Here is a 23,189-nt window from a genome sequence, read left to right as displayed (position 1 = left end):
GATCTAAGGGCTTGTTTGTTTTTTCTATTAAAGGACTATCACTAACATTAGTACAGTAGGTGCGGTGGAACTCAAGCACTCTGTGCTCAGCCTCGTTCCTCCCACTCCCCCAATCCTTTCCATAAAATTTTGTAGGGGCCCGACTTCAAAACATTTTGCCTAGAGTAGCTTAGAGCAAATAAGGTTGAAAACCTGTGATCTATGGGTACCTGTGTGTGTATTGTGTGTTTGTGTATACACATAGGCATATTACACAGCGTATAGCCATTACAACAAAGAGCACATTCACTTAAAAAGGAGGAGACCTGTTGTTTTTGCCAATGCTTGTTATACATACGGGCATTTTCAGATTTGCATTTATGAACAGTGCCATTCACACACACACACACACACACACACACACACACACACACTCTCTCTCTCTCTCTCTCTCTCTCTCTCTCTCTCTCTCTCTCTCTCTCTCTGTGTCTCTCTCTCTCTCTCTTCCTTTATTTCTTCTTCTTCTCAGGCTGGTGTTAGAAGTGTGGCTTAAAGGCTCATGTTTGCCTGTCTAATACTTGACAGACTCATGTTTAAACACACTATTCTGTTTAGACACTCAGGGGCATATTTATGAGCCCCTTGCACTGCTGTTGCATCACTTTTTGTGTGAATCAACGGCAGTGCAAATCTTGCACTCATATCTGTGAGGCCATGCAAAGCTTTGCATGGCTTTTATTGGCCTCATAGATATGGAGTAAGGCAAGGCAGCACAAATCGCTGTGTTGCCTTGTTTGCTCAAGGGAAGCATGGGCATTGTGGTGGGTGTTCCCACGCAACACCCATGGATTTTTACGCATCCCCAGATTTACAAGAGCTTGTAGACCTGTGGATGCGCCAAAGCCTCACTCTTTCCCAGGGGAGGTGCAGTGAGGAGAAATATCTTTATTTCTCCTCGTTTTTCCTCTTTCTATGTGTGTTGCATTCTGCAGCACACATGGAAAGAGGAAAAAGCCTCCCAGGATTGTTTTTGTTCAGGAAGGTGTCCCTTCCAGCACAAAAATAATCCTGCCAACAACGCAGACACCATTGCACCATGGTGTGGCTCTCAAATGGCACCAGTACAGTGGGAAGGGACAGGAATGTACTGTATTGCCTAAATACAGCACAATCCTGCCTTTTCCCTTCGAGACAGGGTAGCGCAACAAGGTGGCTTGCTGTGCTGCCGGCCTCGGTTTTACACAGCCTCAGGCACCACCCTTCACAGGTCTGTATATACACAGGTGGCCTTTAGCTGGCTGGTCTTTACAGATGTTGCTTTCTTAGTTTATAGGTCGTTTTGTACACTCACCAACTGCACAGACATGCGCTTACCTCTCTTAACAGACTTCCCTTTTCAACCTTCACTGTCACTGTCAGGCAGGAACGGCACCAAGTGCCTGGAAGTTGGTAGAGTAGGCAAAGATCGAGATCCTCCTTCATGCAATGCAAAGACTGCTGGGAAAAGCTGTGACAGCATGAACTGGTTTTGCTGATCACCTTACGAGCTTCTCTTGATTCTGAGAAATGTAGAAACCCAATCCTGACCTGACTTCGCTTGAAACCGGAGGCTGGGAATGCAAACTCTGGCGCTACTCGAGCAGGTGATTGTTGTAGAGCTTCAGAAAGTAATGCACAATAGACTGCCCCGCATGGCTGCTGAAACAGTGCATGCTCTAACTTAAATCGTACGCTGCAAACACAACTTTACTATGAAAGAGGGGAAGGAGAGAGGTGGGCTGTCCAAGGAGTGTGTTTTTTCATAAAAGTATACACAAAAATCAAGATAAAAAATCCGGACACGAGAATATCACGTTTTCATTGAAAAGGTGTGCATTTCTAAAAAAAAAAAAAAGGAAGGCAAGTCCTCAACCGCCAAACTAGGTGGCATGCGTCATCATGGAGTTGCCCTACATCAGTTCTACATTATTTTTAATTAGATGAACGGATGGGCTCCCAAGTGTTTGAGAGTGCTTATGTGGACATGGTATTGTCTCCTTGTGGTGCTATTGGGATCCAACTGCTTCTACATTCCTACTGTGAAATACTCGTACTCTATCTGGACTGCTATTACAACTTTCATATATTTTCATAATATTACATTGTGTGACTAAAGATGGCTCCCATTGTTCTTCCCTTCAGGGGGTGCATTACAATAACTATTACTGGTAAGATAAACAATATGTGTGATTTATGAACCCACCTCAACTGAGTGGCACTGTGTTGGGTGAGATATATTTATTCATTCATGTACCACATGTGTTTGCAGTGACCGGCGCAAGTATTTATGAAACACCTATTTATACTAAAAAGCAAACAGACGAATCATTCATAACTAACTAGTTATTGGCTATAAAGGAGTGTGTGGCTCATTTCTTATGATATGTATTTTTACATGCTCCTAATACAGAGGATTCTGCTCTTCACACAAGTATAATGCATATGTGGATGAGTGACAGTGGAAGTCTATGTATGTGAAGGGATCACCCTTAATATTAACATTTCAAATATAGGCTCAAATTCGGCTAAACATGTCGACCAGAAGGATGGAGGATTAATAGATATTCTCAACACTCACACTGTAATTTTTAATGGATTCGTTACTTGCCAGTAATTCTAATTATTCAGAATACCCTGTTTCTCGTGCCAATACTTACTATCATGAGGTGTTCCACCTCTACCCAGGCCCATGTGCCCTAGCCAGAACCAATCAAAAAAGGTTTTGGTCAAAGACCCCTCCCCCCTCCTATTCTCCAATCACCTTTCACCAAACCTGGTGATAAAAGGGCATGGAGCCCAGGAAACATCCTGTACATCCCCAATCTCAAGAACCAAGGGGGGCAGGTTGGAACCCAGGAAGGAACGGGGAGGACGAGACGTAGGTATTGGTACAAGAAACAGGGTATTCAGAGTAATGAGAATAACTGGTAAGTAATGAATCCATTACCTCCTCAGCCCTATTTCTTGTCCCAATACTTATTATCATGAGGATATACCAAAGCAAACTCAGACCAACCTGATCCCCCCCCAAAAAGAAATGCCACAAACTCTGGATGCGACAGAAATAACTGCATTGCAAAACCAGAAGGCATTAGACAGGAGATCAAGGCGAACACTGAGGAACAGCATCCAAAACTTGAGACCCAAAGGACAAAAACTCCTATACATAACATAACAGCCAACCTGTTATGGGGGACAAAGGTAGAGGGAGGAGCCCAAGTGGCTGCCTGACAAATGTCCAAGAGGGAAACACCCTGAGCCTCTGCCCAGGAAGTCACCACACCCCTTGAGGACCACCCCTGAACACCACCTGGCAAACAGACAAGCAGAGAATCAGAAACCAGGTAAACAGAGCAAATGCATCGACTCAAAATCAAGCATAGAAGTTCTCAGGCCATGACAAAAGACACCAAAAGTGACCAAGAGGCCCACATAATGACGAAAAGCCCAGGCGTAAGGGAGAGAAATTGACTGTGCCCGAAACCCATCCAAGGCGTGTAAAGCGACCTCCTCAAGAGTAACAGGCTCCCAACAGACAGAGGAATCTCTTGACGTCGGTGAAAGGAGTAAACAACTTTGAGGAGAAACCCAGGATGTTTCCAGAGCTCCATGCCCTCTTATCACCAGGTTTGGTGAAGGGTGATACTAGATTAGGAGGGGGGGAGGGTCTTTGCACCAAAACATTTTTCGATTGGTTCTGGCTAGGGCACATGGGCCTGGGTAAGTATTGGGATGAGAAATAGGGTTGAGGAGGCAACATCCCTCTAGGGTCCAGCCAATAGAAGTCTTTTGGTCATCTATAGCGAATTTTAATCAGTCTAGTTGGATCTTAATACCACCATAAGGAGTCAATAACACCTCCACAAAAGTGCTCCCGCTAAAGAAATGTGGTACAGATGTGGAGCAAACTGATGTTGAAGCATGCCACCCAGATTATTGGGTGAGTGTCCTTCCATTTTTTGAGAAATTCACACATCATCAGTGAGAGTATGAGATTCGTATGTCAAGATTGTTTGTTTTGATTGTGTGGAATACAAAACTTTACCATTAGTGAAGGGCAGTTTCAGCTCTCTAAAGATCTGAATTCCTCTATTGTTGGTCAGAAGTTAGTCCCAGCAGTAGGAAGTGCTTTCAAGCTAGTCATAACTGTCTCTGTCTTTGGACACCACGATTTTGGTAATCAAATGATGAGTAAATCCAAATAGGCATCTGCTTATGATCTGAAAAGTTTTACTTATATTTGGGAACTCACAAAACTGAGATGTGTACACATGGAGTCATCTCTAACCTTTCTATACATTATCAACTGAGCAGAGCATTCACACTAGTAGGCAGGACCGACTTTAGGGTCTTGTGACAGGTACAACTGCACTGGTGTCGAGCTTGGCGATGGAGGGTGCTGTGTTTTGAAATATGTTATGGTTTTAAATGAACCTGCTGCAGAGTTCCTTATTTGTCCAGCACATTTACAGGCGACAATAAAAATATCAAGATAATTCTGGTGATTAATGTACTTGCTAAAGAGAGAGAGAGAGTTTTTTCTAGTATGAGTTTTGACTAATCATAAAGTAGCACAGAGGGTTAATATGCCTTCTGCAAATATTGTGTACCACGCAGACAACAACATTTTACTTTATGTAGCTAGCTCAGGGGGTTACTGCTTGTTTTCACAGCAGTCATTTTGTTACTTGCAGTTCATAAGTTACAATTCTAATAAAACACAGTAAGCTATGAACTATCATCAAAGAGCTGCAAGCAAACTGCAAGGTATAGTATAGGTCAGAATAGCTGTTCATAACCTTTTGACTTCTGTGGACTCCCAATGAATTATTACTGGATTCTGAGGACTCACACTGAGTAATAATTGGATATCGGAGACTCTTGTCCTAAGCAACTTTTATGATTTGAACCTCAAAACAATGCACAAAAATATGAAAATGATTATACACAATACAAATGCTCAAATATTGAAATATTCTATGTAATTCACAATCAAATGTCATTTTCAATGTTACTGATTTATTTGTATATACTCTATTAATTGTAATGTATTATTTTAAATAATATTTAATGTTGTAAAACAGTAGCAGTAACCCTAAGTAGACCTTTTTGGAGCCCAGGTTAAAAGCCACTGGGTTAGAATGTTATGTTTTTCCCCCACTCTTTCATTATCCTAATAATATTAAAAAAGGGTTTATTTGGGTAGAAATGCATTTTGATTATTAAACCCAACCCCAGCCATAGTGTTGCATTTTAACTCGTAGGTCTGTGCTTCTCCAGACTCAGGGCCCTATTGTAAGCTGGGTGGCTGAACTGTCACAACTCCAATACGGCGGTGGTGAGGCTGACATCAAGGCGGCATACTCACCACCGTCGTATTACGATGTTTCCACCGGGCTGACCGCAGAAACATCTTATTATGACATTTCCGCCGGTCAGCCTGGTGGAAACAGTGTGGCGGCATTGGCCTTGGCTCCCTTACGGAGCCAAGGCCAATTCAGTTGAACACATCACCCTCAGAATGCGCACTGCCTGCTGTAGCAGACAGTGCGCATTCCGAGGGTGCTGGCAGGGAGGCCCCTGCACTGCCCATGACATGGTTGTGGGCAGTACAGGGGCCCCCGCTGGCCGCCAAGACTGCCTTTCCACCAGCCTTATCATGGCGGGGAGCCCGCCATAGCAAGGAACATCGTGATCAGCACGTCGGTGCCAAACTCGGCATTTCTGTGGCTGGCCACGACTCTAACCACCGCCAACCTGTCGGGATCCCTGATCCCGGCAGAGGCAGAAGTCTCCTGACGGTCCGACTGCCAAGACCATAATCTGGCGTTCGGACCACCAGGATTGTGTTGGTCTGACTGCCACTGTGCATTTGGCAATCCGTGGACCGCCAAACTCATAATTAGGCCCTCAGCCTCTTAACATATAAAGCCTACCAGTATAGATGACATGTGACTCCCACATCTTGGAGCCCTCGTTGTCTTATGTAGCATTTCCTATACACTGATTTACAAATGTATGATTAATTGTTTCTGTATAACATATTGTGTTTTAGAAAAAGCTATAAAGTAAAAAACCCTATCCTACGGTGAGAAGCAAGAGGAGATATGAAGGTAACCTTTGACACAGAGGGTGAAAATATTCTATGGTGGCTGAGCAGGTACTTTTACAAAAAACATAAGCACATAATTGAGAATTCTTTTGAGTCTGTACTTTGGCTGGGCCATGAGAATGGTTCCTCTTAACCTTTAACAGACTTAATGTTCGGGTTTTTCCTGGAGGTAGGTCATCCTTGTGTTCGATGGGAATTGTCAAGGAGGTTAATGTTGTTTTTGAAAGGGAGCTGGGCAGTTGGGGGTTTAAGGGAATGAAATGGGGGAGGTAGCTGAAAACAACAAGTCCTGCCAGCAAGAAAATCTGGAGAGGAGTGAGGCAGGTTTCTTTAGGGACACAAGGAGCAATGATAACACAGAAGAGCATCATTCCACTATAAAAACATGACTAAGCCGCTTCCAAGCATTTCCTATAAAGTAAGAGGCCTTAATGCTCCAAAAAAGAGGATAGCGTACCCCAGGCTTTAAAGTGTACTAAGCGTGATACATGTTTCCTGCAGGAGACTTATCAATTAGTATGTGATACCTGGAGGTTTAGATCATAGGCGTTTCCATCTCAGTTCTTTGCCCCAACCAGGATGAAAACGATGGGTGTTTGGATCGTGCTAGCCCAACATGTTGGGTTCTCCTTGCGAGACTATGCTTTGGATAAAAAGGGGCAATGGTTACTGCTTAATAATCTCCTCGGGGTAGATTGGTCTCTCTAGTGTCTGTGTGTGCCCCAAATCGGGGCAAGGAGAAATTATTTAAACACACTATACCATAGCTGATCCAGCATGTGACAGGTCATTTTATTACACAGAAAGATTGGAACCTGGTGCTAGATGAAGGTAAAGATAAGTTAAGCTCTGTGCATGGGGGCAGAGTGTCACTACTGGAGAGGGAGAATAGTTGACTGCCAGAGCCAGGGCTGGTAGATGCATGGAAATCTCTCCAGACAGGGGAAATAGACGTTTCTGATTATCTTAGCCCCTGTAAAACTTGTGCACAGATCAACATACTATTTATTGCTCAATCATTTTACTGCAGTCCGAAACTATTTGACCATGTGGTAAAATCCCTTTGGAATCATGCAACATTCATTTCTCCCCTAGATTGCTGATTGTCTTGCCTTGATATAGATAACACGGTGGAGAGAATATTTGCAACAGATCTACAAGGGAAGCAAGCCTAATCCTTTTTAAAAAAAATGCAAGATAAAAATGGCAAACAAATGGTTAAGAGAAGTGGCAAGTTTGAGACATTTTGACAAAATTATCAGTGATTGAAGACTCAAGAGAAGATAGATGCAGCTAAATTAATGGATTATATTAAGGAGGCAGGACTCGATAAGCTATATGTAGAGTAGATAGCCTGATTTCTGCTGAGGAGGTGAACGAGGCAGCCAAGAGTTTGAAACTAAGGAATATCCCAGGACTTGATGCCTTTACTTCAATTTTATTTAACATTTTGGCCTGGGTTAGTGAAGATACTAATCACACTGTTCACAGGTGTTTGTCAAGATGGCAGCAGTGATACTGTCGATGTCGGAGGCCCAGATGTCACTCATTCTGAAATTGGGCAAACATGCAGGTCTCTGTGGCTCTTACTGTTCTTTTTCCCTCTTGAATGTCAAAATCAAGACCTTTGCCAAGATATTGGCATCATGCCTAGAAGGACTATTCATAGCTTTGAGACAGATTTGTGAAAACACTGTTACTGTAGGAGTAGCCGCCTTTATGTGGCTTTTGTAGATCTTCTGGTCGCCTTTGACCTTGTTCTGACAGCAACCCGGTGGCAGGTACTGGCTGGAATTGGGGTTCCAAGATATTTACTTGATGTGATTATAAGATTGCATACCAATAATGTTTTGCAGGTTAGATGGGAGGCTCGGGAGAATGGACTGATCCAGTCCTGATAAACAGGGGTGTGCGGCAGGAGCGTGTCCTTACCCCAACCCTGTTTACATTGTTCATTAAAGGCTTGGTTCCTTTTTAGAGAAGTGTGAGAATGATGACCCGAGGCTAACCAGTGAGAGGGTTCATCCGTTTGCAGATGACACACTTGTTATCTCTAAATCACCCAAGGGGCTTTAAAAGCTATTGGATCATTTTGCGTGCTTCTGCACAAGAGGGGCCTAGAGATCAATATTGGGAAAACCACATTTATGGTTTTTAATCCTAGCAAACTCTCAGACCCAATCTTTCCCTCAATGGGGCTACACTGGAGAGATCTCACACATTTGATTATCTCTTTCAGCCTATCTCACCAGTCGTACAAATGTATAACTGTTGAGCTTTTGGGGCATCTCTTTATGGTGCAGAGCTTTGCGGTCATAAGAATGTAACACCTTTGCTGACAGTTGAAAATCGATTCCTGCACTCTATAAGTAATATTCCTGCTAGTACTCCACTAGCTCCTCTACAGCTAGATCTAGAATTAAGATCAGTCAGTGACACAATAGGACTCCGACCTATCTTATACTGGCAAAGACTTTGGCCGACTCCAGAATTGGAATCCTACCGGCAGGGGCTGGTGGAAATTATAGGAACTCCTGGGGCAATTAAATTCCCTGGTTTAGTTTCATAACATCGAGCCTACTTCAGTTTGGGTGTGAGTGGTTGTGGACATCCCACGAGGAGGTTACTGGGTTATCTAAAGTAATGCATTACATACATGGATCCCTCTTAGGGCAATCATCACTTAGTACTCTCACAGTATCCTTGCTAGAACACAAAGACGATTACAAAGTGGAAGACTTCTTGGATGAGTTAGAACCTGCGCAAGCCAAGGTCCTCTATATTAAATTCTGTTTTGGAACCTTGCTGTTTTACTCTTTTATGGCTAATTGGCAGCAATATTCCAAGGTGACAATTGGGTACTGTCCCTCTTGCTCCAAAGCTACTGAAACAGTGGAGCATGTTTTATTTTTTTGTCCAGCTTATTCAGGTTATAGAGGCAAATGGATATTCCCTCTATGTCGGAATTTGGGCACCAGGGACTACAGAGCAGTGCTCAGAATTCTAAAAAGCAACACCAGGCAGCCTATAGTCTGTGCGGTTTCTCGTTTTTTGTTATGTATGTGGCGGTCTAGGCAGAAAAGAGCATAGGTGTTGTAGTTCTTCTGTTTTCGTTCTACATTTAGGGGGTTATTCCAACTTTGGAGGAAGTGGTAATCCGTCCCAAAAGTCACGGTAAAGTGACGGATATACCACCAGCCGTATTACGAGTCCATTATATCCTATGGAACTCGTAATACGGCTGGTGGTAAATCCGTCACATTTGGGACGGATTACCACCTTCTCCAAAGTTGGAATAACCCCCTTAATGTCTCCAGAAAGTTTTAGTGTTTGGAAGTATTGGGTAGTTGTTAGGCTCGTGACAGCCCAAGTGCCCCATATACCGGACTGGTATGGTAAACTTTGGTATATCTTTGTATATCAGAGTCTGAACAGTCCTTCACAAGGTGGACCCCACTTTCAACTATTATGATACTGGCTTGAGAGATATTACATGCCTACAGACATTGAGAGTGCTGCAGGGTCAACCACTGCAACTTTCATTATTCTGAAAGATGTTCATATACTTACGTTGAGTATATTTTCAGTGCCAGCATATTGACTGGCGATTACGAGACTGATGACCAAGCATCAAAAACCTCCGCTGATATCTGGGTTGTCATATATATATTTGATTGCTAAAAACATAAGGACATTTTTGTACCAGAGGTTACCTATGCCTCCAGGGCAGTTCCAGTGGAATTCCTGCTCTTGACTCTGGAGATTGCTTGTAAAAGACATGCTGAGTAACTCAATGGTCATACTTATAAACAGTCTGGGTGACTGTCAGTACATTGTCAGATATCCAATCAGTCCTTGGTAAAACCCCACTTGAGTAAACTTTTTGGTGTGTAGTATGATGTGTAATGCCTCCTCCCTGCATAATATTATGTGCTTTAAGCAGTCCTTATAATTACCTTATCAGTTAAAGGGACAGGCCCTAGTTCTTCTAACAAAGTAAACCCTTTTCAGTATCAGACACAATTTAGCCTGTGCAAAGACAGAAGGATGCAGACCTCCTGGTAAAAGACTCTCCTGTGTATTTAATGGTTTAGAAATGAAGGTCTCCAGAAACTGCAAAGTACTGTAATGCCCATGAACTACAGTCATCAGTTTTCTGAATATTGATTATTATTTTTTATGTTTATTCAGGGGAGATCCTGACAAATGTGACATCTGGGGGAACACACCCCTTCACCTTGCAGCAGCCAATGGGCATCTCAATTGCCTTTCCTTCCTGGTGTCGTTTGGAGCCAATATCTGGTGTCTGGATAATGACTACCACACTCCACTGGACATGGCCGCCATGAAAGGCCACATGGAGTGTGTACGTTATTTGGACTCCATCGCTGCCAAGCAGACTGGTCTCAATCCCAAGTTGGTAAGCAAGCTGAAGGACAAGGCCTTCCGGGATGCTGAAAGGCGGATAAAAGACTGTGTCAAGATGCAGAAGAAACACCATGAGCGGATGGAGCGAAGATACAAAAAGGAGATGTCTGACTACTCTGACACTATGAGCTTCTCCAGCTACTCCAGCAGCACAGTAAGCAGGAAGCTCCACCACATGTCACTCGCCACTTCCATGCCATATTCCCAAGCCACCATTCATGGCACTGCCAAAGGTAAGACAAAAATCCAGAAAAAACTGGAGAAGAAGAAGCAGGTGGATGGGACATTCAAGATCTATGAGGATGGACGGAAGAGTGTGCGCTCCTTGTCAGGCCTTCAACTTGGGAATGACATCATGTTTGTAAAACAAGGCACCTATGCCAGTCCAAAAGAACGAACTAGGCGCAACGTTAGGGAAATGTTCATGAACGATGAAGACACCATCTCCCGTGCCATAAGTGACCCAGGACTGCATATGGACTCTGCCCATTCTGAGGTCAGCACAGATTCTGGGCACGATTCTTTGTTTACTCGTCCTGGTCTGGGCACGATGGTGTTCCGCAGGAACTATGTCAGCAGTGGACTATTTGGGATTGGTCGTGATGATGTGAGTATGATAGCTGAGAGTGACATGGAGGGAATGGGTGTCAAACTACGGAGCCGCCTGCAGCGCTCGCCAAGTCTCAATGATAGCATTGGTAGTGCCAACAGCCTGCAGGAGAGGAACATGGATGAACTTCCCTGGGGCGATCTGGAGCTGGGCCTGGATGATGATGAGCCGGACACGAGCCCTCTTGAGGCCTTCCTCGCCTCCCTGCACATGTTTGAGTTCATCTCAGTGCTGAAGAAAGAGAAGATTGACTTGGCAGCACTCATGCTGTGTTCAGACAATGACCTTAAGGGCATCAACATTCCCTTAGGGCCACGGAAAAAGATTCTGGATGGTATCAAAAGGCGAAAGCAGAGACTGGAGAAGCCAGATGGAATGGGAGATACTGAGCTGTAAGTGAATCACTCATGGGCTTGACTTTGTTAAATGTCCTTTCTGTGTCTTTCCAATTACAGCATGTAACATTAAAATTGTGTCTAGCATAAGGAGTCATGAAGTACAATACGTTTCAACATGCCAGATGAGTTAATAAAATACGACCGTTTCGACAGCCTCTCATTCTTGGTTAAATGTAAAGTGCTCTGATTCCGTGCGGACTAAAAGTAGCACTATATAAGACGCATAAACAAATTTATCTAGCCCATAACGCTTATTCAGAGACCGGGCTGCACTTGTAAGCATAAGGTTTTACACTTCTATAATGCCTCTACAAAACGGTGGCACTGCTGCTAAGAGATGTTCCTAGAATCTGAGGGGCATTATTTGAATCAATTAATTGGCATATTTTCTTCTCGTTCTCTAGGCCACAAATGAAGGTGTGGAGGCTGACCCATGTGTTCCTATAATGCATACACGTACATGTAGAGGTTGTGTAACGTATAGAAGTATATATTCTAAATGTATGTACATGTTTTTTTCATACTGCCTTTAAGTTATGTTTCATTTGACTGACGCATGATTATATTTCTTTCATTTACAGCTAGAGGTGTCTACAGACATTATGAGTTGCCATGATCTGCAACCAAGTGGGCATTGGAGATGCAGGAAGCCACTTGCAGGGAAGGACTTTTAGAATGCCTGCATTCCTCTGTGTGCATTCACCAGGGGATGAACTAGAACAGAGGAACCTTCTGTACAGGAGTAAGGGGGGCTCCTTGCAAATATTGATCCCTCAATAGGAACGCAAGCCAATGCCTCAGAAGTGTACACTCCTGGATGTTTCTGCGTTATGGAACAAGACGCAGTGCTTTGGAGTCTGCCTGTGGTCTCAGCTGAAGCAAAAAGAAGGAAAAAAAACGGATGATGGGCAAACATTCACACCCAGATACAGATCTGGGTTTAATCCATCATATTTTCTGCTCACCAGGCCACCCCAGTTTGGACCCAGCCAAAAGCAAATCAGTCTTGACCCTGCTGCCCATGGTAACAGTCCAGCCCGAACAGACCGAACTGCCAAGTCAGGTCCTTCCTGGACCGGAAACAAGCATCCTGGGACCAGTTTCAGGGCATCACCCCTCATCAGCCAGGCTAGCTTGAATCCATTGGCACAGTGAGCAAGGGACACACGTCTGGGCATAACCTTCCCACTTAGGGCGACAAAAGCAAAAATAACAGATGATGGGGTCCCTGCTAAAATAAGGGAAAAGAAATATGATTAACTTGCTCCGTGATAAACACGGACAGTAACAAATCAGCAGATCGTGGTGTGCAAAGGATTTAGTTGCACACTGTTGACACAGGATTCCTGCCAAGATCACACAGAGGACTGTGTAGACTTCTGAATACATTCAAGGAGCAGCTGATGTTTGTACAAACCCTTTTTACTCTCCTGAAAGCCACAAGTGGCCACTTTCTCAACTCTCTCTAGATTGGCCAGAGTATCCTTCTTCTTAGCCCTCCAGACTATTGAGAATTTGATCAACCTAGTTACTTTATTCAGAAACACTTCAGATATCCAGATCGAGGTACTTTATAAAAAGTTGTTAAGTCTTTGATGACCTCATTGAGCTGCACCACCAGGCATGCATCACCTGGGTGCATATTGCCTGGCTTTATACGCTTTACTGTGTGGGAAGTGTAATAACACAGCCAACAGGATATAGGACCCCCGCATGAAGAGGAGGAAAGTAAAGCTTTCTGTAGATATTCACATCTACCCTATCCTCAAGAACAATGCCAATTCTTAAGCTAACCTATGAACTGATGTTTGTGAGGATCCCCGTTACCATCTCTTACCAACATTTTGATACCTACTTAGAGTAAACAGGATAGAGTCAGCCAACAAAACAACCAATCATGTTGAAGATTGCAAGAGCCCACAAAGTTGTGCACTGTCCGGACTTGTGATCCCTGGTTAATCACCAGCACCCTGGGGAATGGAGATAATATTGGCTCAGAATAATGTCTGTTAGGGTTTTGTCCTATAGAAGACTGGTGCTGATATGCTGTTTGTCTTTCACCTTCTTTAAGTCTGTTGAAATTGAGAATGCAGCAGAACACAGTGTCAATAGCTCTGGGTGTTAGGACCATCTGCCCTTCTTACCCATTATTTTCATGGTGCCTCAATAGGACTAAGGAAGTTTGGGTCCAGGCAAGCCCAGTTCAAAGCAGGCTTATATCCTAACTCCTGTCTATCACCATCCAGTCGGAAGGGAAAGAAAACTACAAAGGTAAATAGTATTGTTGTCTTGCACCATAGTTCATTACTCACTGATCCCAGTAGGCGTAGCCTCTACGTAAGCATTGCTGCATGCGTTGTAATAGTTTGAAGGGTTAAATTACCCCGGTTCTCTCAATAAGAAACTAGCTTTAATTAGGTTGCCTACAGTTAAGTGTGTGCCTGGTGGACTTCAGTTCCTCAAAGCTCATGATCAAAGCTCATGATCAAAGTTAATGGTCAGATCTGCCCATGCATCCATGCTGTCTCAAAATGACTTTGAGGTACCCCAGAGCTAGATGTCAAACCATCCTGCTGAAATATAAATCCCACTATATCCTATGGGATTGATATTTCGGTGGATGGGATATCCATTACCGTTGTGACAGAGTAATTGGTCCACCGATATCTCAATCATGCTCTGAGTCTAACCCCAAGGAATCTCCAAATGTTATGCAGAAATTCCATGTCCTCACTCCCATAAAAAGGGGTAGCTGGGCAGTGACCTTTGAAAATGGGTCCTAAGTCTCTTTCTAAATTGAGAGTTCCAAAAGTAGCTCAGTCATCCTCAGGCATCTGTCATCTTCTATATCAGGCACCAAACTTTGATCTTAATTGAAGGCTTCCTCTGATTGCCTTTGTTCCCTTGGAGTAATTCATTGACGTATGCTAGATAATGTCACTCTTTATAGAATATATACATGTAATAAAATATTCAACACTGACGGATGCTATATGTGATAGGAAGCAGCTATATCAGAAGAGAGATATTTATATAGATTGATTACATTTACATATGAAATATCAGTTACATGCAATACACCACATGGTGTATCCATACATCTTTGTTACATACCGCTTAGATGATTGTTTAGTATGTACTGTGTTGTTGTACTGTTCTGCGTTATTGTGGAGATTAGAGGATGTGGAATGTACATTCCTCAAATACTGTACAGCATTATACACTTTTAAAAAAAAATGTGTGTGTTCCTTTTTGTTTAACTCTGGTTTTGGACCGATGTGTTACCTCCAAATCAGCGCTGTAGAAGGTGGTCACCAGTACAAAGGTAGACCAGGTTGTGGTAGACTGTGCTCGCAGCGATGGTGAGTGAGCTGAATTCTCAGCCTCTGGGCTTCTGATAACTGTCTTAGTGTTTGTAGAATTCTCTATGTGATCCTCTCTGGGGATCTTCTTCAAATGATTTGACCTGTCAAGATACCTCGGCTAAAATTCCAATTTCTTCTTTCACTTACTTCCTCCGCTACTGGTCTACTACCAAGGTCCTAGAGGCAAGGGCTTATACTGCGTGGAGGTCAGAGCGCGGAACCAGCAACAGACAACCTCTCCATGTACTACTTAGGTGCTCTAGAAGATTGGGGTCCCGTGTTGGCATGCAGTGAATGGGGTCAGCGAAGGCTCCTGGCATGCACCAACCGTCCCTGCTAGAATGCAGCAGAGCTGCACACATGTATGAAGACACCAACCGTGACGGCTCTTACTATGTGTGCCTGCATCCATCTAAATGTACTGTGCCGATGCCGAGGGTCAGACATTAATAATACATCATAAACATGGTTTTGTTACGCCACAACATAGTTCAGTAGGAAACACTGCTTAATCTCTACCTGTAAATGCAGCAGCCAAATTATCAGAGAATATTGTGCTAAATTTAAGCAGCACCAAACAACATAAAAGTTTAGAACACACCACAATAAAGTTCTTAAACCAATTCTTTTTTTTTTACACATCAAGAGAAACTTAATAGTCAAAATAAAGGAAGCTATTGACAATGGATTTAGAGAGCTAATGACTTTTAAAGATTCAAAATAAAACTGTCAAAAAATGCCCATAGGAACAATATGGGTGTACAAGATACTGTTAGTTTACTGCCTTACCCACGATTGTCCACCAGACCCAAAAAGGAGAATAAAAACATTATCAAAAACTGTTGTGCTTCACAGAGATCAGGAACAGAGTCAGTAATCTTCAATGCTGATACACTCCAGAGCTTTCAATTGCCCTGATGCTCTTCTGGAGGACTCTGGTCATAGCCCAAAGAATGAGATTCACATTTCTGCCCCTGTTTGCTGCTACAACCGTGGTCCTAGTTTCTTGAAGATCTTTGAAAAGTCATTCCTGTTAGATCTTATGATATCCAGGCCAGAAGGTTAATATTCCAGGCACTAGTTCTCTCTACAGCTAAGGCTCCCACAGGGCCCAGTGGAGTCCACTCACTGTTGAAAAGCTGGTTCATCCTCATAGGGCCAAACCATTCTCCTCTTTTTTATGACCTTGGGACAGCGAAGGGGAGGCAAGCCAGACGACCCATGTAGAGCAGTTGTGGACCATGCCTGCAAGTTAAGTTTATGAGTCTTTCAGGCGTCTTTCCCTGGCAAGTTAGGACGATTTCTTCTCTTCTTCAGATAATCCAGATCCAAGAACATTGTGAGGAAATGATGGTGAGTTGTCCCTTTTATGTTGTGAGCCAGTGATTAGAGAATTCCCTCGACCTAATCCTTGGATAATTCAGACTTAGGGCCAGATGTAGCAAAGTCCAATTTTGCAAATCGGAAATTGAGAGTCGCTATGGGGTCGCAAAGACCCACCTCATTAATATTAATGAGGTGGGTCGCATTTAGCGACCCATAGCGAGCCCCTGCACTCACAGGGATGGTGGCCTGCTGAAGTCAGCAGACCTCCATGTCTGTAACTGCTTTTTAAATAAAGCAGTTTTTTGTATTTATTTTGCAGCCTGTTTTCCTTAAAGGAAAACGAGTTGCAAAAAATAAACAATTTACAAAACCTTTTGGTTTCGGTTTTTCAGAGCAGGCAGTGGTCCATTGGACCACTGCCTGCTCTGAAAAACCCTTATTGGCAACATTCACAAAGGGGGAGGGGCCCCCTAGGGACCCCTTCCCTTTTGCAAATGGGTTACCACCAGTGTGACACTGGTGGTAACTGCGAATTGCTTTGCAACTGCATTCGCGTGGTCACAAAGCAATTTAGCATAGCGATGCGAGTCGCAAATAGGAAGGGAACACCCCTTCCTATTTGCGAGTCGCATTCACAATTTGTGAGTCGGAACCGACTCGCAAATTGTGAATGAGCATCGCAAAAGGCTTTTTGTATGGCGCAAACTGAGATTTTCGCAGTTTGCACCATGCAAAAAGCTTTCTACATCTGGCCCTAAATCTCAAGCCCTTTTCCTGTACTTCTTCTTTCGACCTACTGTAAACCTTTCCAGAGTCCATTCAAAATGGCTCCCCTCTTTGGAGCTCCAAGAACCCTCACAAATCCACTCTGAAATGAAGGAACACCCCTCCAGCTGATATGGGAACAGCATCCCTTCCTGCTAACGCCAGCGACAAATGTCTGATCTGTCGTTTGGGTACCCATTTCGTATGAAAGGCAATGCCGTTTCTGGATTGTTCTGTGATATACATCACTGGTCCTCCCAGATAGTTCATCCCAGCTAAGCGCAGACTTCCTGCCTTGAGAACTAGCTCTATTGCTCTCTACACAAGCCAACAATTTACACCTAATTTGAATGTTCATTACTGACACTGGAGGAAATGCAGCCAGCCAAGCTGGTTTAGTTCTGTTTGGCTGTCTGCCAACACCATGTTTTTTTTTTAAAGTTATTTTTCCACAGATAACAAAAATCGACCTTCACAATTGAATTGGATGTTTGATAAACAAGTGCTCAATAAATTTCAAGCAAATCTCTATGATTTTCCTAGGCTGAAGTATGAAAAATCAAAGTTTAGTCACAAATACACCTGCTCTGGGAAACAGTAACGTGTCCCATCGGGGGGCAAACAGTATTTGACAAGTTTTCACTGTGAGAACATACTTTTCTTTCATCTTTTTTCTACAACAGAGGGTGAATGTTCCCCATTAAACAGACATTTTCGGGTTCTTTAGGTGTAGATAGGACAGAAGCACTCAGAGCTTCTTGGTGTTTGATGACTAGTGTAAATTATGAATAGCATTTCAAGTTTCGAAAATGTAACCAACTTGTAAAATAAGTGCAGGAACCATAGTTTTTCTTAGTAGCCTGTCACTGGTACTGTTGAATGTCAGGATTGCCAAATGTCAATGTTTTGATCCCATCACGTCTTTCTTCCACCCCTCTCTAAAAGCCCTCTCTTTTTATCACTCTTATAGGTTCATTGTCGTTTCTGCTTTCTCCCTTTGCCACTCTTTTCTTGTCTTTCTCTTTCTTCTTCTTTCTCTCTTTTCTGCCCTTCTTTTTCTTAATTTGTCAAACCATACATACAGCAGCCCAAAGGTTTTTAGGAGCCGTACGGCAAGGCTCCTAAATTTTGGGGTTGCCAAATACCAATGCTGCTTAATCTTGATTCCCCAATGCGCCTCTTACTTCCACTGATAGAGCTGAACGTGGTAACAATTTACCTACGTTTGGACGCTCTTTAGGCCGATGAATCTTTTGACTAAGTGGGAACTCTCTGTACTATTAATCGATCACTCACCTTATATCGTTAATCAATAACGTACATAAGCAACACCTTGAACAACATAACACTTAACAATTAATCCAGAATACATTTCGGCGAACCCTGACCTTTCAGCCAGGAATGACCACACCAGTTTATTGCAAAATTAATGAGTTTATTTCCCTATATTAACAAAGCTAGCACAATATAGATGTGTCTCAACACCAAATGATAAACATAAATGAACATTAATAGCTGTCCATATCGTCGGAACAAGTGTAATCTATGTAGCATTTGAATCACAAGGCATTCGATAGTGGCAATGCAAAGCACTAATACGATAATCTGTAATGGGCTAATTGCGTACATTTAGTCAGCATAACAAGATCTCAAACTGCATCGTGCGACATATGGAATCCTCATCTAACCTCAAATTAGCATCGGCATGTGGGACTTCATGCAAAAACAATTTGGCAACATCAATTTGGAAAACTCCTAGCTAGGGTCCTTATCAAAATCAGCAGTTGGTTACCTAAAAGAAACACAATGCAATTTTACAATTTCCTTTCATATTTACCAATTCTAATCAGCAATCAATGAAGTCTTCGTCTCACAGGTATCGTTTCTCGATCAGCATAGGACGGGACAAAGGGGCAGGGGTGAACGGGGCAATTGCCTCACGGCGGCAAAGTAAGGCTACTACTTCATGCAAAGGGGCAAATCAAAGTTAAAGTCTCTAGGGCAAGAATCATTAAAGTCTCTTTCTCTCGATTAGAGAAAGCATCAAAGTCTCTCAAAATGGCGTCGCAGCAAAATGGGTCATAGTAGCTACGAAGTCAAAATGGCGGGATGTCCGAAGAGAGAGAGAGAGCTTCCCTCTCGTGCACCTGGGTTTTATAGACAACAATTCAAGTCCTGTAGGGTCTCCATTGGAGGGTTCATAGGTTAGCTTCAAATTGACCAATCAAAAACGACAGTTCTCAAGCTTTTACTTAAGCATACATTATCCTTGGAGATGGGTACGCAAGTTGCAACATTGTTTCTCCATTAGCTTACTCTCAGAGCCTCCATTGTCCGCACCTGCAAGCCGACCTTGAATTTAAGAGAAAATATGCCATGCTGGCACCAACTTTAAGATAAGCATGTGAGCAGTCTCTGTGGAAAAGTACAGCTTCAAGCAGAAATACACGTTTAATAGCACAGTGGAAAAATACGAACTTTTAAACCGTGAGACCAGGCAACTAGGCCAAAGCCTCCGCTAAAGTAATGCTAAGCTAAGGCATTTCAAATAAGCAAATCGTAGCACACGTTTATGATTATGTCGGATTAGTGCAATTCTAATACACCACGTTATATAAAACACGCGTATAAATGTCGGCAAACTACTCTGAGGGCACATTTTGTCCCCGTACAATCTTTATTAATTCGGTTAATGTCACACATGATATTTCAGCACTACGTTTATGCGTTAATAAATCAAAACCTTCATTTTCTGCTTCATCACCACCACCTGTTCTGCAAGCTCTTTTCAATTTTCTGCTCTCTCCATATGTCGCTGTTTCCCTATCTTTCACTGTCTTCTTCTTTCTTTCCTTTCACCCTTTACTGTCTTTCTCCCTCTTGCTCTGGCTCAAAGTCTGATGACAAAAAATAAGATTTGATCCCAAAACATGAGTTCTAGTGCTCACCACGGGCAACCACAGACACAAAGATACCACTGGAATTAAGATCCAGAATTCAAGGTGATCACATTTGTATCCTCGGACAAGGAATGCAAAATCCTCTTCTCCACTTGAAAGATCTCCACTGACACTATGGAACCAAAAATAGAAGTAAATTGGAAGTACTTAACAGATAGGAAATTATGCCTATTTTGGATTTCCTCTAGAAGTAGCTTTCAGCAAAGACACGCACCCACCTAGCTTACGCAGACTTCAGTAGGGTGTTCTACTGTTCCCCAAACCAAATACAGATAAGAGGAAGGGTATTTTGGCTTGGATCGAGAACTATTTAAGTAACTTCAGCAATTCATCACACACAACATGGTCCAAAACTTACCATTAAAGATAGCGAGACCAAATGAGTTTATTGACCTAACACAACAGTACTAGTGGGGCAACTATTCCTCTACTAATGAAACCATTTGGAGAAGAGTATCTGAAAGCAAGTGTAATTTTATGACAGAAAGATATTACCTGAACCCCTAAGCATTGTTCCAACTTCTGTCTAGAGAGCAAGAACAATCCAACTTACCAAACTAGAGGACAGCATGATATCCTCAATAGAAGAAATATACTCAAAATCATAAGGTCCTTACCTGGCATGGGACAGGCGTCCTCGTATGATCTGCTTTGTGTCTTTGAACAAATATAAGGAGAAATTAAAAACACAGTCATTATGGTCTAACAACAGCTTAGCAGATATAACCATTGCTCATGCTGAAAGATTGGCTAACTAGGGTTTAATTACATCTGAGGATAGAGGGAAGCCTTGCCAGAATATCTTACACGAACAAAAGGATGCTCAATCAGGGTGAGCATCTCAAAACAATCAACCTGCTTTCAGATAAGCATGCAATTGACCCTCCCCAGAAATGAAGATCTAACAAATAAGGATTGAACTGCATCAGACTAACACAATGGAAGATTAAAGGACTACAGTTCCTACTACCAGTTGCCCCTCTGAAACAAACTAACTAGCGGTGATAACTGGTCTTGGCTGGCGTCAACACTTCAAGGACTCTCTTGCAGCCCTTCCTTCTATTATTTTCAATAATATTCCATTCCAAATTCCCCCAATCCAATGTCCCACTGAAGCAAGTCCCTTTCCAACCTTTTCCCACACTCCTGGTTCTTTCAGTTCTTTCAAATCTGCACTTTCTTTTGTTAGATTAGCAAGCATAGTTTTAATCTTCACACTATTATCAGGTATATAGGTGCAGCAGTGACGTGCACCAATCATTTTGCAAACGCCTCCATCCTTTGCTAAAAGAATGTCTAAAGCAAGCCTATTTTGAAGAGTCATGGCTCTTTCCGCTGCAAGTTCAGCATCCATCAGGATTATAGCACCTGAAAACTTTGTCAACATGTTATCCACTATAGTAGACAACTTTCTTATTTTGATGTAATTCAGCACAACCCCTAATGAAGGAATCATGGCTCCAAATATATCACCTACCACAGCAGCTGCGGTCTCTCTTTTCTGGATACGATGGGATCCAGGTGTCTTTTCAATCATCGATATGTCATCCAGTTGATAAACCTTTGGAAACACTATACCCAGATAACATCTTCCCCACCATCCCTTTGGAAGACGATAATAGGCATTATGCCCACAAATGTAATACACCCCTGGAATGACAGGGTCAAGCCCGTCCATCATGAATGTCCATTTGGCCTTAAAAATAAACGTATGTTTGCATTCACTCGCTCCTACAAAAATATTGTCATAGTATGATTCACCTCGATATATACAAAATTTCCCTACATGCCAAGCATCTAAAGCAATTTTCCCTTGTGTCTTTATAGCAGCAAAATCATAATTATCTACTGAAGTCCTCTTTTGCAGTTCTTTTTCTAATTTCGCCTTCATTTGAGCCCTTCTATCATCTGTGCGATCTAAAAAGCTTATTTCTACAGCGGAGACTGAGCAAGTAAGGTTCTCCCTATGAGCATGAGCCGTTTCAAAAGGTTGCATTGGCTCGAAAAAGTCCCTCATAATTTTGTAATCCCAATATTTTGCAGTCTCGCTTAGCTGCGCTATTATAGGAACATAAGCAAAGGTAACATCATAATTTGAGAAAAAATACTGTATGTTAGATTGACCATAAAACCTAGACATTACTATACTACATGTAATCCCATACGTAAGAGGCATGTGGTGATAAGTCACCCCTTCCTTTACTGATGTCGGTATCTGGGTACACACATAACAATCTTTCGCATCCATAGTCTCAACATACTCTGTTAATAAGCGATAGAAAACGTTATACGAAAGCTCTTTCTTATCATGCAAGAGCCTCTCATCCATTGCTAGCCTTTTCAATGGTGTTAGTTCAGTGACAGTAACAGGAACAATAGTAGAAGCAGCAATAATTTCCTTCTCACCCTTCCCATGCATTCCAAATACAATTGCCATTATTATTAGTACACATGTTAGTACCAAGCCTATACACACGTATTTACAATATTTCTTTCTATTATTCTGCATAGCGTACCCAGGCATGATCTGTATAGAATCAGAGAGCTAGAAGCACTTATAAATGAAACTACCTAGCAATTCAGTTACAAAGCTGAACGAGCACAATGTTCACACCGTCTTCTTCAAAAGGCCAGTCACTTATCGGTTAGCAGCATTCGTCTCAATTCGGTTTAACAATGTCTCAGCTGGTTGTTTGTCTCACGTTAGATTGCAGCAAGCAATACCATTTACTACCGTTTCAATCAACAGAGTCTATGAAACTTTTCTTTTCTATTGGTATCTCTTCTTCTTCTTCGTTCTCGATGTTTAGAGATACAAACTCATCAGTCCAATCATCATTGACTGCATATGCCCATTCAGGACCGGAATACCTCTTGTTTGGTATCCTTTTCCTTTTCAATTTTGCTTCTCTCTTTGATTCTGCTTCGCTGGCACTCTCCTCTTTCGCCAAGTCCTTTTCCTCACTTGACGATTGTTCCACGACAGTCACTTCCTTTCTTTTCTCTTTTACTTTCGGCCTTCCTCCTTCGTTCAAACCTTCTTTACCCTTTTCTTTTATCGGTGAGATACTTAATCTTCTTTTTGCACCGTGTCCGTTTGATGGACCTGCGATCTTTTCTGTAGAGGTTTGAACTCTTTCGTTCTGCTCTTCTTTGTCCCCACCTTCAGGGGAATCAGTCACGTTTTCTTTTTCTTTTTCTGTATCG

At 42.6% G+C, this 23,189-nt stretch overlaps 1 protein-coding gene across 3 annotated transcripts in view; it reads left to right on the top strand.

Annotated features, from left to right (window-relative positions):
- The window catches only part of USH1G (USH1 protein network component sans), a 156,461-nt gene extending 141,667 nt beyond the window's left edge, over nucleotides 1–14,794 (top strand). Inside the window, exons 2-3 of one of the 3 annotated variants that reach the window (XM_069200094.1) lie at nucleotides 10,322–11,560; nucleotides 12,148–14,794. In XM_069200094.1, coding sequence (XP_069056195.1) covers nucleotides 10,322–11,560; nucleotides 12,148–12,151 — 1,243 coding nt within the window. In that variant the 3' untranslated portion in view covers nucleotides 12,152–14,794. Of the gene's footprint in view, nucleotides 1–10,321; nucleotides 11,565–12,147 lie in introns of those variants that run through there. The other 2 variants (XM_069200096.1, XM_069200095.1) reach the window with 2 other exon arrangements.
- The last annotated feature ends 8,395 nt before the right edge of the window (nucleotides 14,795–23,189 follow it).

The sequence above is a fragment of the Pleurodeles waltl genome, chromosome 7 (genome assembly GCF_031143425.1).
Source record: "Pleurodeles waltl isolate 20211129_DDA chromosome 7, aPleWal1.hap1.20221129, whole genome shotgun sequence".
In the NCBI taxonomy this organism is placed as follows: Eukaryota; Metazoa; Chordata; class Amphibia; order Caudata; family Salamandridae; genus Pleurodeles; species Pleurodeles waltl.
Note: the sequence above shows the minus strand (reverse complement) of the source record. Positions and strands in the feature narration are given on the sequence as shown.